Consider the following 18,142-nt stretch of genomic DNA (forward strand, 5'->3'; position numbering starts at 1 on the left):
GCGGACCCAGGGGGAGGGAGGTATCACGCCGTAGTTTTTTATCTAGGAAATCTATGTTTTGCATAGTGATAAACCTCCACCTGGACCATATGTAGACAGGGTAAAACCCTCGAGAGCCACCGCCATGGGAAATGCCGGTGTGCAGAGCCATATTTCTTCTTTTCTTCTCCTTCTTCTTCTTCTTTTACTAGGAAAGAGAAGTTTCGCACAATGGTCGGCTTACATCTGGACTAGGTCCGGGAGGCCGGGACTCTCGTCCCTCATGGTGAGCAGACCCCCGGGGGGGTTCAACACTGCAATGCAGATGTGCCCTTTGCCATGTACCATTTAATTTGCATCTGTTTCTTGTCTGTTGGTATTATTCTCTAGCCTCATTTTTCTCTACTTCGCCTTATACATAACTCTGCCCTCTCTCTCTCTCTCTCTCTCTCTCTCTCTCTCTCTCTCTCTTCTTTCATTCACATGGCGTGTTGTAAAAACTCAACTGCCATCATATTACGTTGTAGAGGCACAACCCAATTAATTTTCAAAAGCATTTGACAGAGTAGGCTACACAGTTCAGTGCTTTTCAAAGAGTATACCATTGTGCCATCGAAGGCGCCGCTTGTCAGTGGTCTCCGACATATTTAAACAGAAAACCGTTAGTTTGCTATAAAATTCAAAAACTATTTGTTTCAAAGTAAACTGTGTCCAGTTGTCTTTTCTGGACTAATTTATTGTTTCTAACTGCACGTGTACATGTAGGTATCATTGTTGCACCTAATTACTGCATTATTACCTCTCATATCACTGAAATATTCAAGTCTGGTCGTTACTGAATGTCAGAGTTATTTTTTAATATACCCAAAATATATCAATAAATCACAGTCAGTGCCATCTTAGCCCCTTCGAGGTATAGGGGTCCTAATCCAGGCTAAAGTAGTTCAGTATATTTCAGGGTCGATGACCAACCGACTCCCTTCATGGCATCACATGATTCTTCCCAATCATCTTTTGGGATTCTAACTCACACTAAACCAAACTAAGCAACGCTGTATAGACGGGATATTCTATGTTTATTCGCTGCTGTGAACCACAGCAATATCTGACAACTCTTCATTACCAGCATTTAACCTATAATGAACCCCAGACTACTTTATTCAACTTGGGAGAGACGAAAGGAAGAAGAGAGAAACAGTCACCACTGATCCGTGCATTTCGCTAAGTGTTTCACCTTATTCTTGCAACCAACAGATGTTTTTACTCAGTTTTAAACAGGCTTCTCGTGAAAAAGTTTTCCAGTTGAGTCTGCTGCACGTAAAACTTTTTCGCAGAGTTGCTTCTTACCATATCGCCCTTTGCATACCGGCTTATAGTTGGGAAATTCTACTGTATTGCCCAAACATTATGGGTCGCCTCTCAAATACCTCTTAAAAATCCCCCAGAACGTTACTTATTTGTCCTGGGAGGCGGTAAGGGATGAATGGTGAAACTTATAGTCTCGCTGGATGTGTTCGTTGGCAGCAGTAAACCGGTGTGTAAAGTTTGGCAGCAATAATTATGATGACACTGATACAAGCATGTCTAGTTGAAAATAATAATTAACATCATAGCAATTTTGAATGCCACTGAAATTTTCCCATCATTATGACCATCATCATCACCCTGTTCATCGTCGTCATCATCATCATCATCATCATCATCAACACTGCAAGCATCATCATTACAGTCATTATCATTACTGTCATAATCATCATCATCATCATCAGCCCTATCATCACCAGTCAGTAGCATTTTCATCATTACCATCGTAATTACCATGAAACATTAATATCATTGCATCATCGTCTTCGTCATCATCATTGCCAACACTGTCATAACCATGTTCGTCACCATCATTACCATCACCATCATCATCACTAACCCCAGGTCTTTTTGTTACACTGGATGGACTGCTACAACCCGGCTCTCTGGGATCTTTTGGGTGCTAGATCACAGAAATAAGTCCCAGTCCGATCTCCTTCCTCTTGTGCTATCGGAACAGAGAGCCTACAGTATTTACGATTCAAGCTGCCAGGGATGGAGTCGTTGTATTTCATGCCAAACTAACGGTTAGCTACCTTCTGGACTCGTTATTACGAGGAGTGAGCATAATGGTTAGAATACCCCTGCCAGTGTGGCTGCCGTGCCAAGGGGTCGAATTTGATCTCCAAGATGTGACTGGAAGATTTTTGATCATGTAATGCCATCAGCTGGTCATCTACTCTTAAATGTACTGTAATTAAGTAGCTTACCCTGAGACCTATTCTCCACGACAGAGGATTTCCTATTACCATTACTGTAATCAAGTCATTTAGTCAGTCAGTCAGTCAGTCAGTAGGTCAGTACGTCAGTTGGGGATGGTGACGACTCAGTGCTGGAAGTTGTTGTTAATATTAACATCGAAATATCGATGTCCTAATGTTCTAATTTCCAAGGCGGTATTTTGCATCCCGTTTTGGTGTCTATTATTTATGAGTAACTAAGCAGACAAAGGACTTCTGTGACAGTTGTACCCACCCTGCTGTATTTTAAGGGATATAAAGAATAATGTCTGGGGGGGAGGCCCCTGAGAGGGGGAGTCATACCCAGGCTAAACCCGGTCTTGATGGAGGTTTATCATTGTGCTGAATTTGTTTTCCAAACTAATAAACGATGGCTGTGCACATTGGCAAGGTCCCCCAGAGACCGTAGGCTACCCCTGTGGGGCATGGAGGAATCCCACTCCGTCGATAACCCGGATAAAATGGAGGTCCTCCACAGTGCAAAATTTCATTTTCCTGGGAAAACTCCGTACACACCGATGTTGCCTGTGGCTCCCGGAGGCTTCCCCTGGGGGATGGCTCCTACCCTGCCTAAAACTAGGTCCGGGTGAAGGTCAACCACTGTGCAAACTTTGTGGATCTAGGTAAAAAATTATGATATTCCCGTCTCCTCTTCGGGGCCACCGCCATCCCCCATGGGAGACGAGGGAGTCTCATTCTACCTATAACCTGGTCTGAGTAAAGCTTTACCACTGAGCAAAATTTCATTTTCCAAATATATGACCAAAACCCGCGGGAGCCATTCAGCTTCGTGAGGGGCAGCCTTTGGAAGTCCCACCCTGCCTAAAACCTGGTCAAAGAGGTCTTCGATTGTGTAATATTTCGTGTCCGTGTGAAAAAAATATATGCCCGTGCATACCAGCGCTAGTTAAAACCCCAGGGGGCTGCCCCCAGTGGGGTCCCACCCTACCTAAACATGGTGCGTGTATATGTCTCCCGCTGTGCAAAGTTGTCCTACTAAGTACCGCAAAACAACACAAGCGACAAATGCATTTGGCCACCTGTGCGGATCAAACAATATAATGGGTTTATGCCATATTATGTGACTTAAATGAACGACATAGGAATATAGTACATGGTTACTAAAATAGAACATAAGGGACGTAAAGCTCTTCACCCACTGTTTCAAAACGTACAGTTTAGCCGGGTCATTTAGAATTTTATTTACTGACTGACGAGCTCCGTTGCCGCTTTGGACACGTATATTTTGAAGGATGATAGCATTTGTGTAAAAAAAATGGCATCCACTAAATGGAAAATTTGCAAATATGGGACAGTATAAAGAAAAATCGAATTCAGATTCTTCAAAAAAAATTATGCCCGAGACATACTTTAAACTCAGGGATTTTATATGCTAATTTTATAAGATTATACATCAAAATTAATGTGTTCGTTCACGAATTTATAGTGAATTTCCTGTCATATTAAGAATAGTTTTTGCTGGAGAGAAAGAGAGAGAGAGAGCAGAATCTTCCCATGTCCAGTGTTCTCCAAATGCAGCCTCAACTCTTGCCTTTTTTACTCACACTCATATTACATGTGTCCTAAGGATGGCGAGGGACAACTAGAAGAGATGACAGACGGACAGTTCTCTCTCTCTCCCTCTCTCTCTCTCTGTTCCGCCTAAAAGCAGCACGCAGATTGACAACGTGTATGCCATGCTATCAATATTGAGAAATCCATAAGGTAGACACAGATCCCTAATAAACACAGAACCTTCAGTGATCTCCTTTAAGATAATGGCGTCTCATCACTCGTACCCAAGATCACAGGACCTGGCATCATATATCACCCGGATCGCATTTGAGACGCTAATTGGATCGTAAACTTGAAGGTTCAGGGGGCAGGCTGACAACACGTGCTCTGCCTGCGAGACGAGCGACGGGTCGGACTCAATATTTCTTGCCTGAATGGGATATTGTGGCGAAGGTCTTTCTCTTACAAAATTACCCTCCACTTCACTTTCATAAAACTTTCTTCAAAACCCTGTAAGTATATATATTTTTTCTTTTTTCATATCTTGTTATCTTTATTGCGTCCATCTCTTCCTAACGTTTTTTTTTCTTTATTTGTTCTATGAATCCATCTCTCAGACCTGCGGATATTTCTTGCAGCCACATTCCCGTGCAAATCTGTGTTGCATATCTACTGCAAAAACCGGGACTGTTTTCAGAAAGGTAGTTTTTACGGCATGTAGGCCTAAAAGTAGAATCCTGTCGACTATCCGGATTTTTCACGGTTATTCAGTGTCGGCATCAACACAGTCGAGTTTTTCATCACCTCCATTTAAATAACACTGCCATTAAGAAAACTCTATTTTTCACTTGCTCGTGCTTCTCAGATATACGGTATAGTGTACCTAGCGCCTTCTCCCATACACAAACATTTTTCATTTCATTCTGTTTTCTCTACCAGTCCTTTAATATTTACTTTTTTCAGTCAGACACCATCACTTAGCTATCACATTTGGTAAAGTCTCTCTTGCACATACCCTCTCAGAATCATCCACTTTCTTTTGCAGCCGTCCCGCTTTCTGCTGTCGACATTATCAGTCTTTCAACATATCGACAATGAACTTACGTCTGTGTGTTACCCTTTAAGTAATTCAGCCCATATACTGTATCTCCTCCCACCTCTTTAGCTTCTTTAAGTACTCCTACTCATAACTTAACTGATCATGCACGGTGACATATTACATTCTCCTCCATTTCCACTCAGTATATATATCCCTTTACGTGTCAATAACTTTCCCACGTGCACTGTTACCTTAATGGAAGTATTCTAATGCTAACTTTACCTCACATTGCTTTTAAATTCACCTTAATGTCAGACTTTACCAGATCCATCCATACGGCACATAGTTTCAGATTCTTTTTTTTTTTTTTTTTTTTTTTTTTTTTTTTTCAAATAATCAGTGTTGTTGCTATTCTCTCCGACAAGAACCGATGCTTACATTCTTTTTAAGTCTGAGTTTAACAATGCTTTTCACACACACACACACACACACACACACACACACACACACACACACACACACACACACACACACACACACACACACACATACACACACACACACACACACACACACACACACACACACAGTAAAGTAGCATTAAGATATTTGGAATTTTTTTTTTATACGTTTATTATAATATTTAGTTTCCTGACATCATTGTTTGCTCATTACTCAGATCTGAATCAAACAGACGCATTCTTGCTGACATGACAAAACAAACGTGCTGGGTGGGTACAAAGCATTGGCCTTTCGTGGGTATTCTTGGTGCCACTTTTTGATCAAGATTGCCTAGCTGGTCTTGGGTCAGCTATGGAAGTATAACCCTGCTTCGACAAACAATGCAGAGGGTCGAATAATGACATTTAGATGCTTTAGGGACACCAGTGGCCTTACCTGAGCTCTTGGAATTAACTGAGATACTTAATATCTATTTCCAAAAGTGGTCCCAATATATGAACCTCAACACAGTTATTAACGCAGGACCAAAGTGAGTCCGTATCCTTCTTGACAATACCTGTTACGAAGGACCGGTAAGGGGCCACATTCTTAACTTCTTCCTACACATCTTGTTATAATAGTATTTGGCTCTTCTAGTTGTGAACCCGGTGGTCTCCAGACTGAAGTTGCCCTTTTCTTGCAGTCCACCATCTTCTTTTCATGGGATGTGAAGGTGCTATTGCGTGAAGGCACCTTTCTTCAATACATTTTCTACATTTGATATTGTTAAGAAGCAGCAAATATCACCCTTCTGCTAATATGAAAAGGGACTGTTCTCTTGCCTGCTTTCATGCGGTGGCACCGATTTAACCGGCGGTTCCTCTGTCTAGTTTTACAAATGTCCCGCAAGGCACCCCTCATCCCCCAAAACGAGGGTAATGGACTGCAGGTGACGGGCAACTCTGGCGTGCAGTCCACCGGGTTCACGTTTTAAATGAGCCTGACCCACTAAAACAAGGGGACCAACGTTTATTGTAAGTGCTTAACCTCTTGTGTGTCGTGGTGTCTTTTTCAGTGAGTTTTTGTTATTTTCAAACAATTTTATTCAGTTTAGGAAAGGCCTTTCATACTATAGGGGCTAGTGAAGGTTGCACCTAACTTCAACCATTGCAACTTGTACTCATCCGGAAAAACTGAATTCTCGTATGCTAAATATGCGAAGTAGAAACATTCCACATCTGCGTCCCTGCAGTTCTTGCTAGTGCATGGCACGCGATATGATGGTAATTATTCATGGAAGCAATAATCATTTCGAAAAGCCTTATGTCTTTTTTTCACGACTGGCCAAGAAACTTGATGATGGAGCATAAGACGGGTGACAGGTAACCATGGGAGATACTGTGGTACGTACTGTATAGCAGACTTCCTATCGCCTCTTCCTCAGCGATAGATTTTTACTTATTAAAACATTAGATCCTCTTGAATGTCTTCTTAATATCGTCATAGTTTGCAATAATAACATAAAACATAGTATGAGGTGCTACAACCGCCTTCTTAAAACCGCGAAAGGCAAACAACCATTATTTTTTCCTGACACACGTGCCAATGAAAGTTTCTGGCCTTTCTGTATCGAAGCTGACTGCCCTCTGCAATACGGGATGCGGGTATATCAAATCTATAATAATATTCACAACTACCCCATCAATATTAGTCAGATATTAGGAGCCCGACTCCCCTTTCGCGACTTAAGCATACTTACCGCTACGAAGTCTCCCTGTACACAAAATCTTTAACCCGCAGTGGATATCTGCCTAAATTATCCTCGTGCAATCGATAGGCATGAATCATTATTAAGTAGCTAAAATTAATAAGGGTGTAAGGTGGAGTGACTGACCCTGTGCACGTTCTCCTCTGTCACGGTTCGCTGTGGGTTGGTGCGGGTCATCACCACACACAGGCCGGTGAGGTGCGTGGTGCGGGGGTTGCCCAGGAACAGCCGCATCCGCCGACCACATTCCACCTCACCCTCACCTGCAACAACATATACACACAGCTCAGTTAGTCGTGTTCTCGTCAGCGTGTAAGGCTTACTGTACCAGGTTTATTTTCACTTGATACAAACTGCTGAGCTGTCATAAGAGATAGGTAGTTGAATATGTTGTTAACCATGGTGCCATGTTAAGGAAATGATGTATAGATCTAGTATTGTCTTATTCTGCCATTAAATAACAAGTAATTGGTGAAAAAAGGATGCAAATCTCTTACAGATACGATCAAACTGACTGTCGTACCTCATCCTCGGCATTTTATTTCTGCTCTCTGCATGGGAAAGTTCTCTTGTATGTTATTTGTGCAGCCTGTGTCGGTATCAAAGGACATAACACCAATGACAGCAGAAAAGAGAAAATGAAGGAGTATCATGGAGAATTAATAATTTCTGAAGTGGTGTTAAAAAGCTTCCTAAGCCGACAAGAATATGATCTAATCCCTCAGAGGATCGCATTTTCGATGATTAAGGAAGCAGGAAAGGGACGGCTTCGCGTGGTGGCACCGATATGACCTGGCAGCGATTATACAAATATCTCCCATCTCTCTTTCTAGTCTCCGAAAGAGGGCAGAGGACAAGAATAGTTTCATCAACAGTGGTTCACACTCAGATAAGCCTGGGGTTACAGTGCCAGCAACAAAGCAGTTTCCTAGCACCTCATCCTTAGCCGTTTATTTCTTGTTGTGGTGCCTTGATATCAACTTGTGTGTTACTTTTTTTATGCTGAAAGGAAGCCTAAAAAGGAATGTTGAGATGTAGCAAAAAGAAAAAAAAAAAAAAAAAAAAGGAAGAAAGAAAGGTGTTGGAAACCCTTCCAAGTTGACAAGATACGGACCAGTTGCTGTCGGATGTCGTGGTGCTTATTTCGAGCATTCAGTGCACGAGGTGAAAAAAGGTGAATCCCCCGAGCTAGGACAAATGGAACATATAGCTCTGCAGGAGAGAGTGAGATCCTAGGAGAGACCGCTACATCTCTCACCAGAAAAACGCTGCCTTGGTGAGGGCTCCAACTGTTAACCCTACGTTCGTGAAGCGCAAGTGCTACCGTTGAGCTATTCTGGCAGGAGCTGAAATAATCAAGTCTTAAGTGGATATTATTTCACCGTGAAAAGTTAATAAAAACACAAAAAACTATTATTTCCTTACTGTAAAATATATGTTATCGAATGTCCTTCATTGTATCTTACGGAAACCTGATCTTAAAATTTAATCCTTTTTCTCATTGCTCATAATGGCAATGATAGTGCTAAAATTGAAAATAATTATGACGGTGATAATTATGGTAGTTGTATTAGCGATGAGAGTTATGGTAATGATAAGCATCAGTGGTGACTATGTTGCTAGTGATAGTACAGGTAGTAATGATCATGGCAGTGATAAGTGTAGCAGCGGAGGTAGTGATGGTAAAAGCAGTGACAGTAATGGCAGTGATGATACCGATAGAGGTGATAGTGGTAGTTTGATGGAGGTAATGATAGTGTCGGTGATGATAACGATGGTTGCACAACTGGTAGCGATGTCAGTGGTGACAGTAGTTGTGGTGACAAATACTGGCCAAGACTTGGAAATCATTTGTCTTTTCTGGCCTGACAACCCTGGGTATGTTTCAAGGCACCAGGTGAGGGAATGGCCATGTGCTACGCTGCGCATGCATTCAAATTCCAAACAAGTGATTGGAGTGTCTTCCATCATTCAATGCGTTCAGAGGCGTAGGCCAACTACTTACCCATCAGGGATGCACGGACTCCTAGACCCCCAAATGCATATTCTTGTATCCTGAAACTGAATTTAATGAATTTTGGCGTCATGTGATGTTCTTGCCGCATGCTAGCTCTGTATACGAAAATGTACACAGCTACCTAATTGAGACGGCATAAGAGAGGTATCGAATCTGATGAGGCTTGGAAACTGACAAGGGAACTCGCTAGATAAATTTTGTACGGAGAAAAGTATGACAAGAGTTTAGTATCCATTTTTAACTTGACAGTCATCGGGCTGACTCTGTATTATAGGTAAATATGGAGCTACGTGGGGACAGGTGTGCCCATCAGGTGAAAATCGCCCTTGTTTACCGTAGTCCCTGTGGTCTGAGGCCGAGAACCCTCTAGGGTAGTGAGGGACCAGCACGACTCAATCTCTTCAATCTCATGACGCACATTCTTTATTCATATTTTGCTCTCCTTGGATGAGTTCACCGAGCTCAGGAGACATTTTTCCAGCTAGAGAGGTTGGATGTAAGCTTAACCAATTAATTCAGTGCTAAAGAAAATCGTCGAAAAAAAAAATCGTCTAGTGGTAGTGTAATTGAAATGAACAATACCTCCTCCCAAAGAAGTGCTTAAATAAAGGCGAGCCTGGCGAGGGTTGTTGGGCCTTCCTTACCTTCGTCTGTGTGGTCTGTCGCCGTGGAGCCCCTGCGGGAGTGGTGGAGCTCGCTGGGGGTGGAGCTGCGGCGGTATCGGGTGGGCTCAGGCAGGAAGTGAGATGTGGACGCCTGCGGGTAGAAAGTGATAATACAGTTCGTTCACTTAAACTTGATGGAGGTATTCGTCATTATGTAGTTCGTTTACTTGCAGAATTAGATATTATTATGGCTAGAAAGTGGCACGTGGACGCCTGCAAGTAGAAAGAATATCAGAATTTCTTTAAACATAGCGGAGATTTTCATAATGTTGTACCTTATTTCCCATAACGCTCGGTTACAAGACAATACTACGACTACAAAGTGGAACATGGCGGCGTGCAAATAAAAGGGTTTACAAAATTCATCCACTTTAACTTGTCGGAGATTTTACTGTTTTGTTGCTGATTTCCCGAGGCTCAAGTAAAAAAAAAAAAAATACTGCAGCTCTATGTCCTCTCAAGAGCATCTTTCAAGTAGCGTTATATTCCAGTGTTAATTTTCTGTTACAACTCTTCACCGGAGATGGAGGGTTGGCAATTTTAGGGCAAGTTAAAATGGACGGAGTATAGGTATGCCAAATTAAAAAGCGCTGTAATGCCTTTAGGTGCTGTCAAGATGAAAAGTTCCACAGATATTTTACCTCTTCTCTTACTTATGTTTTCCCTCTAGTGGCTAGTATTCCTAAGCTATGAGGGGGTTAATGGTATTCTTTGCCCAGAGATGATTCTGTTTAATAAGATGAGTCAGAGAGGAAAGTGACATACAAATCTTGTGTGAGGCAGATGAGGTGGAATAGTGGGCGAGCATTATTTTGTCCATGACTACAAACAGATTTTCGGAAATCTTCAGAGAAAAATGCAAAAATATACACAGCACCATTGTAGTATTGGAAAAACTTTTAGATAATTATCAATCGATTTTATAGTGCAGTGTATCATCATTTGACGTCAAGTGAATTCTATATCTAGTAACAAAGGCGCCAAATACCCAACCCACTAGGATGTCCACACTGATAGTCTATATACTAGCAGGACATCTTATTTCAGTGTATTCTTGCCACCTCCAGTTTTATTAACCAAGGGAATGATGTTTAGCCGTAAGTGTTAATGAAGTCTGTGTTGACCCGGTTCAGGCAGGAAGGGGAACGTTCAGGCCTTCACCACGGACAGGTAGCGGGATAAACACAACTTATTAAACTCATTCACTACGGCTACGTCTCTATATTTTTCCTATCTCCATACAACGATTTTAAAACATTTTTTTTTTTATACAGGAGGGTTTATATACAGCCTTCATTAGCCTTTCCTCTTCCACAGCGTCGTATTGATTTATTCTTGTTACGTCCAGAAGATTTTTATTTAACTTTGGGGTGATGTTTAGCAGAGAAGGCCATTTATATCTACATGGCTCAGGGTGAATGGAGAGGCAGGGGCTTTCAGGTAATGACATTCGATCATAATATAAAGCTTTTCCCCAATGTTGATATCTTACTTATACGGTATTCTTGCTATCTCCATACGACTATATGATATTTGTAGTGGAAGGGGGGAGAAGGAGGGGGAGGCCGATGATGAGATGCAGGGATGGAGTGAAGAGGTATATGAGAGAGAGGGTGTGTGATCTGGGAGCCAGGCAATAAAGTGCATCGGACAGGGCGACATGGAGGTGATTTGTTTGTGGCCACCCGGGATTGAGGCGTCTGGCAATAGATGGATAGATAGGCAGTTACAATAACAGTTATAATTATGTATATGATAAACAGGTAAATAGTCATAGTTATTCATTCGATGTTATGTAGTTCTGTTCAGGTGGTAAAATAGATAATTAAGAAGTTGGTCACTTTTGTCTGTTCAAATGGTGTAACCACGAGAGATGTGAAATAAATGTATATACCGAGAAAGAACGAGGGAAATTAATCAGATGTAGCTGCAAGTCTGGAGTGAATGAAATGATAGTGGCTCATGGGTGAATGGCTAAAAATAATAATAATAATAATAATAATAATAATAATATTAATAATAATAATAATAATAATAATAATAATAATAATAAACAAATGAATAAGTAAACCCTTCATTTCAGTAACCTCCTCTTTTTTTTTTTTTTTTTTTTTTTTTTTTTTTTTAGTATATTCGTGGTATTTTATGCTGATCCCTTTACTGCCAGATATTGCTTCTGTGTTATGAAGTTCATCTGATGGTAGGAATAATGAACTAAAATAATACGTCTCCTAAGTTAGAAATACCTGCGCTATCACTGCTGCCTCACTCTTACCTTTGCCTCGGCGTCTCCGAATATGGATGTCTTTGGCTGGTCGTCGCCGCCTTCCGCCTCCTGATAGAACCAGATGAGGTTGTTGTACTCGCCAGGCGTCAGGAACCTGCTGATGTCCTCCAGCTGCACACACACGGACCACGAGGGAAGCCCAGAGGGACAGAGAAAAGATGAGAAATTACCAGGGAGAGAGAGAGAAATATTACTGAACTGCCAAAGCAAACCGGGAATAGGCTATAAAAAGTATACGTGTGTGTGTGTGTGCACTCGTATGTATATCTATCTATATATATATATATATATATATATATATATATATATATAGAGAGAGAGAGAGAGAGAGAGAGAGAGAGAGAGAGAGAGAGAGAGAGAGGAGTAGATAGATAGATAGATAGATAGATAGATATTGCATATCTCCTAATGCTCCATGCACAAGGATCAAGATGAGGCGTTAAGAAAAAATGGACATTATTGGAGTAACAAAGTCAGTGAGGAGGAAACACAGGAGGGGGGGAGGCAAGATAATAGAAGAAATTGGAGGAGCGAAAGACCAAGAGTGAGTGATGTTGCATGCATGTGGTTGGGGGGGAAACATGGTGAGCAAAAAGAAAAGATTACTGGAGCAAAACACAGTAGGGGAGGGAGAGGTAAACAGAGGGCGGTGACGTCTCCTGAAATTTGTCCCTGACTTCCCCACACGCTTGTATTGAATTTAGGCCAGAGTTTCCTGAGTTGGAGGGGTTAGATACGAGTATAGCTTTCATGACCTGTTCTTTTCAAGGGTGCTGTCATAAGCTGGAATAAATTTGTCTGATAACATGAAGAATGAACAGCACTATGGTGACACCTAGGGGCGTAGCCAGAAAGTTCATAAGTGGGGAGGGCGGGCGAAAGATGTCTATAGATTCTTGAAAAGGTGGTGGGAGGCGATCGAAGCGAGCCTTTGCAGCTGGGGGGTCTTGGGGGCGCTGTGAGCCCCTAGGAAAATTTTTGAAATTTAAGTACTTCGGGGGTTTTCTGAGGCCTATGAAGGTATGTATTGGAATATTTAGATGATAACTCATTATAGTGAAAATGGCGAAAAACAGCAAGAAAATGATTTTGGCTAACAAATGAAGCTTCTTTAATGATCTTTATGGAGTAAAAGAAGAATTATGCATCCCTGAGCCTCATGTGCATTTTCCTTGCCTTGGAGAGCATAATAATCCGAGCTAAGTTAGTTGGAACCTGGAAATGTCAACATTAAGCTAACAAAAGGTGATTAAAACATTTTATTGTGTTCTAAAGGAAAGCAATATAATTTCCAGTATTTCACAAATCTCTTGGTACGTCAAGACTCAGGTATCATATAACATATTAAGAACCACTTCCATAGTCCATACATCATCTATAATTATAAATGTGCCATGCATTGGAAGTCTATCCACTTGGTTAAACTGAAAGGGTAAGCCTTTCAAATATGCTAAATTACTTAGACTTGTCTGCTATTTTTAAATGACTTCTGAGAAAATATATATATTTGTGGTAGGTGGGGGCGCTCACCATCCACTCACCCAGTGTTGTGCTGCTCTCAGGTGTCAACCCTTTCCTCTCCTCCATCCTTCTCTCCTTCCATCCTCTTCTGTCCCTGTTTCCTTCATTCTTTCCTCATCCTTCTGCCTACTGGTGACTTTACACTCCGTCTTCTGTCTTTCTTTCCTTCATTCTTTCCTCCTCCTTCTGCCCGTGGGTGACTCTACACTGAGTGACAAGCCAAATGGTTTCCTGTATACCAGGAAACCATTTACTGTGCTGGGTGGTAACCATATAACCAAATTTTGGCGCTAATCCAATCGGACTGAGCCGGTGAAGGTTTATATCCAAGGAAAGGTTGGGCTTTATTGCTCATGTAATGCCACTCAGGGATGAGTGAGGCTGGTCACTCTTATCTTAAATGTCAGGACCAACATGCCTAGCCCCGGGCTCCTACGCTCCACTTTGGGGCGACGTAGGATTGGATGATGGATGGATGGATATGGATATAATATATAATGTTTTATTTTTTATTATATTTTTAAAGATTTATTATAATTTTTTTTTGCGGCAAACGATTTCAAGACCCTCAAGGGGGGCGGGGGCGGCCGCCTCCTCCGCTCCCCCCCCCCCCGTTCGCTACGCCTCTGGTGACACCGTAGTGAAAAGCTGCAGCAGCTACTTCAGTCCTCCAGCAACTGCTGTGTTAATATATACCTAATACCCACGTGCAGCATGTTTGTTCTAACCTGACAAAGATTCACAAAACAGTGATTCATTTCAGCTGATGACCAAATATCGTCAGACTAGAAGGTAGATTTTACCAGTGACCTAAGAGAATCATTCCTGCCTCAAAACCAAAATTCATCTACTTTCATCCAGCCAAGACAGTGTTCAGAATATGGGAGAGGTTTGACTGCATTAGGTGAAAACAAATCGACTATAGCAAGTATGGTGCATCGTGTACTAACCAGGTTCTCCTCAAAGACGTGATCCATGACCTGGTGTCTGCCGGCGCCCGTACAGGCAGACAGCACGTGGAAGATGTACTCATAGCGGGGGTCTGTCTCGCCACGCCTCGCACGACGCTCTTGCTCCTCACGACGTTTCTGTTGGGGGTGGCGGGGCGAGGGAGGGGTGTAGGGAGTCGGGGTGAGGGTGTTGTTGGTGGGATGATGATGTAAGCAGAGGTGTGGGTGGAAGTAGGGGTGCGGGTGGAAGGTGTGATGAGGGTGAGTGATGTGGTGGAAGTGTGGTGTTTGCGTGGGTGGAGTTGTAGAGAGGGTAGAATCATGTAAAAATAATAATGATGATATTGAGTAAACAGCGTGAAATTTATAAAGGGAAGTGATCACAGTAGAGTGGGAGTTTGGGAGAAGGAAATTTTATACCGTGGGACAAAGTTAAAGTAAGTGAGCGTAATCAGAATATTAATGTTGTGTGGTACGCGTAAAGCCATGATAGTGTGAAGATAGACGAGAGATGATACAGGATATTGTGGCAGCGTGGTGAGGCAGGATGGGGTGGGTGACAGACATAAGTATGGGAAGTGATGGATGGTGGGTAAGGAGAAACGAAAGAAGACAGATATATTAGTACCATACTGTGTGTGTGTGTGTGTATATATATATATATATATATATATATATATATATATATATATATATATATATATATATATATATATAGGCCTATATGTATAAAATCAAATAACACTGTAAATAATTTCATCAACATACTATCACTACCTGTAGCAAAGCTTTACATAATTGCCTTAAGTATTCCTAATGTTCTAAAAAATAATTGAACTTACAGTTTAACTACCTTAATATATAATCATCAATAAAGTAATTAACAGCTCTGTCAGCGCCTTTGGTGTATAGAAATAAGACGCTGAGTTTCCAAGTTGCATGAAAAAACTAGTTTTAACAATTAATTTCCTACATACTACAGTTTCTATTGTTCTATCAGTGGAAATCAGGAAGACACAGGAGGCTCAGCGCAGCGTGCGACACAAAACCTGCAGCACAACACAGCAGCAGCAAGGAAGCGCAACACATATACATGCTAAGCCATACACGGACACCTCTGGAGGGTTCAAGTCTCACTATACTTGATCGTTATTTTTTTTTTTTTTTTAATATCTTAAAATATTGAGAAGAACCTTTCAGCTAGAAAACTGTTCTATTGTGGCCATTATAAGAGTTGTGTATGGTAATAATACCAACCTTTAATGCTGAACAGAACCTTCAGAATGGTGTGGGTGGGACTGAAGGTTATAAATGACAGAATATGACTTGACAAAATTCTTATGTTATATAGTATGTTACTTGCATATCTTACCGAAGACCCTGAACGAGGATGAACAGTGATGTGAAAGGCTTTGTAAGAGTACCGTGTGGACAATCCCTGACAGACCCTACACTGACTGTCAGAAAAAAGGTTCAGCATACAAGAAAGCCACTCAGTACTTCAAAATACACCTGCTCAGTCTACACTCAAAGGCACTGGGGGATAGTCAGAGAGTTGGGAGTGATTGCCATTCTTTGGCACAGGATGAATGAAAGCAACTCCTAACAAGAAAAAAATCTGACATACAAAGACAAGAGTTTACCTAGGCAGGATGTACGAAGGGAAACATATTTGCAGAACATCAGGAGAACACTAAAGGGGAGAAGACACTAAAATTTTATTATGAGAAAACCGGGTCTAAAGTTTCTCAAATTTTGCTTTGGTGTACCTTTGTTAGTACGTCTCACTTACAATAACTGAGGCAAGAAAATGTTTCTGTGGGAGTTTTCCATACACTGGAAGAAAGAATAAAAGATTCCAAAAAAATTTGGTCTTTTTTTTTTTAACAGTCTTACTTATAATTAAAAAAAGGCACACGTACGCAACATTTTATAAGTACGTATTAGATATCTCAAAGCATAATTTTCAGAAGAAATAATTTAAATATTTCATTGTAATTCCATTTCATTCATTTAATGAAATTAAATTAAATTTAATATAACTGATTTTACCTTTACAGCTTATACCGTTCACTAGTCGCTGGACCTTAACTCAGTTTCGCAACATTGTCGTCTTCGCCTCCTCAAATCCTAGACACCTCAGAATAGTGCTGAGTTCAAGAGAGCTTGTACGGACAACTTTAGGTTGCGTCCTCACCAAAAACTTGCTGGTTGAGGACTTGCATCATTGCAACATAGATATATTTACTTGGAAGTGGCAGGATACCCATAGCCAAAGTATAAGGGATACAGAAGATAAACATGAAAACAGAGTTGTTGCGTATCGATGCGCAGCGGCCACCTTTGGCTTTGAATGAGTCCTGAGAGAAACAGGAGAAAACAGATAAGTCGTTGCTTCCATTATCCTCAAACAGCTGTGAGGAGACTCAAATGAGTCCATGAAAGTAAAGATGGTGTCCCACAGAGACAAGATTGGAAATGTGTTGCAGAACTTAACAGAAGAGTCAGTGGTTCAAGGCATTTGGTGGGGTTGATAATGAAAAAGGGTCACAGGAGAGGATATTATGGTTCCTTCCCCTGGGGCCTCGAGGCATTGCTGAGATTTGTCACTTCAATAAAAATATTAAAAGAATGTATAGTTTGTACCGTGCATACAGTGGTTAGAAAGAAGGCAAGATCAATCAATCCCCGGCTGAGGCAGAGAAAAGTTTGCGATTTTTAGATTAATTTTGTAAAGGAGTCCCATAGATCTTCCAAAGACCAACCAACCTGCCATAGAAATAGCTCTGCAAACACCAGCACGACATGTCCGAATGAGGTAGCCTTCGTTTTTATTGCTCACGGAAGACTGATATAGTGTCCAAGCGATGACATGTACGTTGTACATCACGTAGGACTGCTTGGCCTCAGAAAACGAACTATTTAGCCTATGCCCAGAATCGGAAATTCAGTGTATTGAAACATGGATAAGATCAACAAAGGTCGATGGCCAGGGAATGTAGACCCGTTGGTTGGTGACATGGGGAATCCTATTCTTCCATATTCCATCCACCTAAGGAGTACTGTCCTCTTTAACTGGTATATACCCTGTATGTGGCATATCATCATTGTTATGAAACTGTGAGCTTTTAATCGATGAAAAGCGATCAAGGAAAAAACAAAAAAACACCATTTCTAATCATAAAAGCAGCGTTTTCATCACTCTGACATCACTCCTCACTGCAAGATAACAGTTTGTTTTATTTTGTAGGAGTGACGTGTGTGGGGATAAATGCAGCCCCACAGTAATGGCGGTGTTGGCGGGGAGTAATCAAGCAACAATTACACCTCTGCCTCATCATTCAGGTGTTGCTATATGGTTCGGTCTTCGTTTCCCGGAATTAACAGCCTGAGTCTGGTGATCACTGTTTATCTTATATAATTTTTCGTTTTGTTTATGCCCATATCCTGAACAGTATACAGACTAAAACAAGTGTTGGAGAGGTGGTGGTCAAAGGGGGAGGTGTTAGTTGAATGGTATAATGTCAGACTGCTGTTGGAAAGGAAGGGAAGTCGATCCAGGTTAAGACAAGCCTCAGGTTAGAGTTTTTAATATCTTGAAAGCTTAACTATTCTTCCTCAGAACTCACCAACATG

At 41.4% G+C, this 18,142-nt stretch overlaps 1 protein-coding gene across 1 annotated transcript in view; it reads right to left on the bottom strand.

The window, feature by feature from the left end:
- The window catches only part of LOC145392093 (dynein axonemal heavy chain 5-like), a 266,709-nt gene extending 251,715 nt beyond the window's left edge, over window positions 1-14,994 (bottom strand). Inside the window, exons 1-5 of the mRNA XM_080266547.1 lie at window positions 14,983-14,994; window positions 14,507-14,644; window positions 12,018-12,146; window positions 9,728-9,839; window positions 7,193-7,329 (exon numbers count right to left, since the gene is read on the bottom strand). Coding sequence (XP_080122673.1) covers window positions 7,193-7,329; window positions 9,728-9,839; window positions 12,018-12,146; window positions 14,507-14,644; window positions 14,983-14,994 — 528 coding nt within the window. The remainder of the gene's footprint in view (window positions 1-7,192; window positions 7,330-9,727; window positions 9,840-12,017; window positions 12,147-14,506; window positions 14,645-14,982) is intronic.
- Window positions 14,995-18,142: the final 3,148 nt, after the last annotated feature.

The sequence above is a fragment of the Coenobita brevimanus genome, chromosome 21 (assembly GCF_032717465.1).
Source record: "Coenobita brevimanus isolate Jiangsu-jjx chromosome 21, ASM3271746v2, whole genome shotgun sequence".
In the NCBI taxonomy this organism is placed as follows: domain Eukaryota; kingdom Metazoa; phylum Arthropoda; class Malacostraca; order Decapoda; family Coenobitidae; genus Coenobita; species Coenobita brevimanus.